Below are 2,634 nucleotides of genomic sequence, written 5' to 3'. Positions count from 1 at the left end.
ATATATTTATATATATATATTAACACAGTTATCCCTTACAATTGTATTATCATTATTCAGTGCAAAGAGACTATTACTGCACTTTAACTTCTGTATCTTGTATAAATTACTTTTTTCCCTAATTCTTCTGATCTTCCCGACAGTCGCGTGCCTTCCTGGCAGAGTACTACCGTGAGCACAACATGGAGCTGCTGCATCTGCTGAATCGGTTGGGCCAACCGCTGCCGTCCTGGCTCCGCCAAGAACTCCAGAGCACGAGCTGGAGCTGAGGCCACATGCGCTCACACACACAGACAGACAGACACAGGACAGAAAAGCCGGGACTGGAGTCTGTGGATGAGCCAACTGCTTGGCTCTGGATTAGACTGGACTACCTGATCTGGAATCAACAGCAGCACACACTGAATGAGCTACAAGGTTTGAGCCGATGTTACCGGTGCTCCTGGCAAGAAGAAGACAACATGAGGTCTTTCTTTAAACATTGGGCACCGTTGGAGAAGTGGACTCTCCCTCCAACTCCTGATTTGTTGCCAATCTCCCGCGAGCACTGGACCGCCCTCAACCTCAGTGTGTGTGTGTGTTGGACCGGGGTGACATCAGTTTGCTGTGGATCCAGAGGGACTGGGTGACCAGCAGGTTTGAGGCATAAAGACCAGGTCAGACAGCCTTAACGCGAGGAGAGAAAGTCACAGGGCGAGCACGTGTGGATGTGAGTGTACGACTGGATACAGGACTAACATACACAAACACACACACACACACACACACGCCTCACCTCTCCACAAGAATGATTGTAAAGCAGTCGATTTTCAAAAGCAGTTGTATATGTTAGGTGTGAGGGGGAGTGAAATGACCAGCAGCCTGAAGCAGACAGTACAGACAGACAGACAGACGGTCCATATCCTGGTCCAGGTTTCTCTGCCACACACACATTTACCTGCAGGTCTAGCCAACAGTCGGGGTACTGCCTTTTATCCTCAGTTTTCCAGTCTGTTTAATGTCGTCGCAGACATTTTAAAATGGATTTATCTAACATGATGACAGCTCAATGTAAATATCATGTGTTCAGATTTGGTACATGTGGTCCAGGCTCTGCCTCGCACTAACATCCTGTCAGGGAAGCTGTTTTTTCACTGAAGTGAAGATGTTTTTTGAATGATAATGGACTATACTCCACATTGGCAAGTTTCTCCAGTTTTTATTTTGAATTGCTTTGTATTCTTGCTCTTAACCTGCATAGCTTCCATGTTTCAATACTGGAGTGAAGCACACAGCACTGCGGAGCAAAGCTTGATTTAGGACTGGAGTTTGTTATTTGAGCAATGTAGTATTAAAGGTCCAACATTGAGGAGGATCTATTGTCAGAAATGGAATATGTGTGGACCAGTCAGTACCTTTAGCCTACTAATATAGCTGAATTTTCCAAGAAATGAAGTGTTTTTAGTGATGAAAGGAATGTTATTAATGAATGATAATGGTCCATTGTAAATTTGCAGTTTGTCTACAGAGACAAATGTTACCCTTAAACATATGTAAGGTTGGGCGCACAGATTTTTAAATATGTCTTTCTGCCTGGTACATTTCAAACTTCACGTCTCAAGCTGGTGACTCCTGCTGGTTTATAGCCTCCAAGCTGAGATAACACCATCAGGGTTACTTTCTCAGACTTGACAAAGCTGCCCCAGAACCACAGAAGACATACAAATGGTTACAGACACGAGACCAACCACGACTAGCCAATTAAGTATTTGGTCGAAAATGTGCTTTTTATTTACTTTATCATCAATCAAAGTGTTTTTGACTGTGATGAACAGTTAAGCAGTCTTTTTACAGTGATCCTGACAGGATGTGAGCATGCAATACAGTCCTGGACCAGAGCTATATAAACCTAGTGTGGGTTGTGTTTGACTGTGAAAAGGGGAATAAGCAACTCAGTGAGTAAGAGTGCTACACAGAAACATTTAAAGCCTATCACATGTCAAAAATCTTCTAAAAAAACCAACACAGAGTGCTACGCACACACACACACACACACACACACACACACCACCCCACACACCACCCCACACACTCTCAGTTGTCTCCATCCAAGGACAGACACCACGAATGTCATTGGACGAGAGAACAGCCGTCGGAGCCAGTATGGAGATGAATCAGAAGCTGCTGTCTTGTTTTCTGTTTGTTTTGTATAAATGTCAAAAAGGCCAACACTGTATCATCTCTAATAAACACATAGGGAGGTTGGAAATGATGGCTGCTGCCTCTTTATTACCTCACTCACCTTCATGTTACATATGAGAGCCAACAGTGCAATAAAATCACTTGCAGGAAGAGGAAACCCAGGTTCCTTTCAGTATTTACACCCAGTACGGTCAGCAGAACTAATAATAAAAAAGTGATGATGAAAAGGTTTTATTTTCAGGAAAAGAACATAAATTCCAGTCCATATTTTTACCATTCCTGTTCAATATGTGTCATTCCTGCATATTGCATCCTGCATTTTTGTTTGGTACACTCTTCCTATGCAGTAGCATGTAAGCTCACATAGAGCTGCAGTAGGTAAAAATAACTTTTTGCTGAAACCTTCACTATATNNACAGATAATGTGTGAAACAATCAGGTTCCTCTGGCTCC

At 43.1% G+C, this 2,634-nt stretch overlaps 1 protein-coding gene across 2 annotated transcripts in view; it reads left to right on the top strand.

Annotated features, from left to right (window-relative positions):
* The window catches only part of ndst2a (N-deacetylase/N-sulfotransferase (heparan glucosaminyl) 2a), a 38,020-nt gene extending 35,772 nt beyond the window's left edge, over positions 1-2,248 (top strand). The window contains exon 16 of one of the 2 annotated variants that reach the window (XM_035663375.1): positions 144-2,248. In XM_035663375.1, the coding sequence (XP_035519268.1) occupies positions 144-269 (126 nt within the window). In that variant the 3' untranslated portion in view covers positions 270-2,248. The remainder of the gene's footprint in view (positions 1-143) is intronic. The other variant, XM_035663377.1, reaches the window with a different exon arrangement.
* Positions 2,249-2,634: the final 386 nt, after the last annotated feature.

The sequence above is a fragment of the Morone saxatilis genome, unplaced genomic scaffold (genome assembly GCF_004916995.1).
Source record: "Morone saxatilis isolate NCDOM2014 unplaced genomic scaffold, NCSU_SB_2.0 Contig19, whole genome shotgun sequence".
NCBI lineage: Eukaryota > Metazoa > Chordata > Actinopteri > Moronidae > Morone > Morone saxatilis.
The sequence above is the reverse complement of the archived record's forward strand: the minus strand, read 5'-3'. Positions and strand labels throughout refer to the sequence as shown.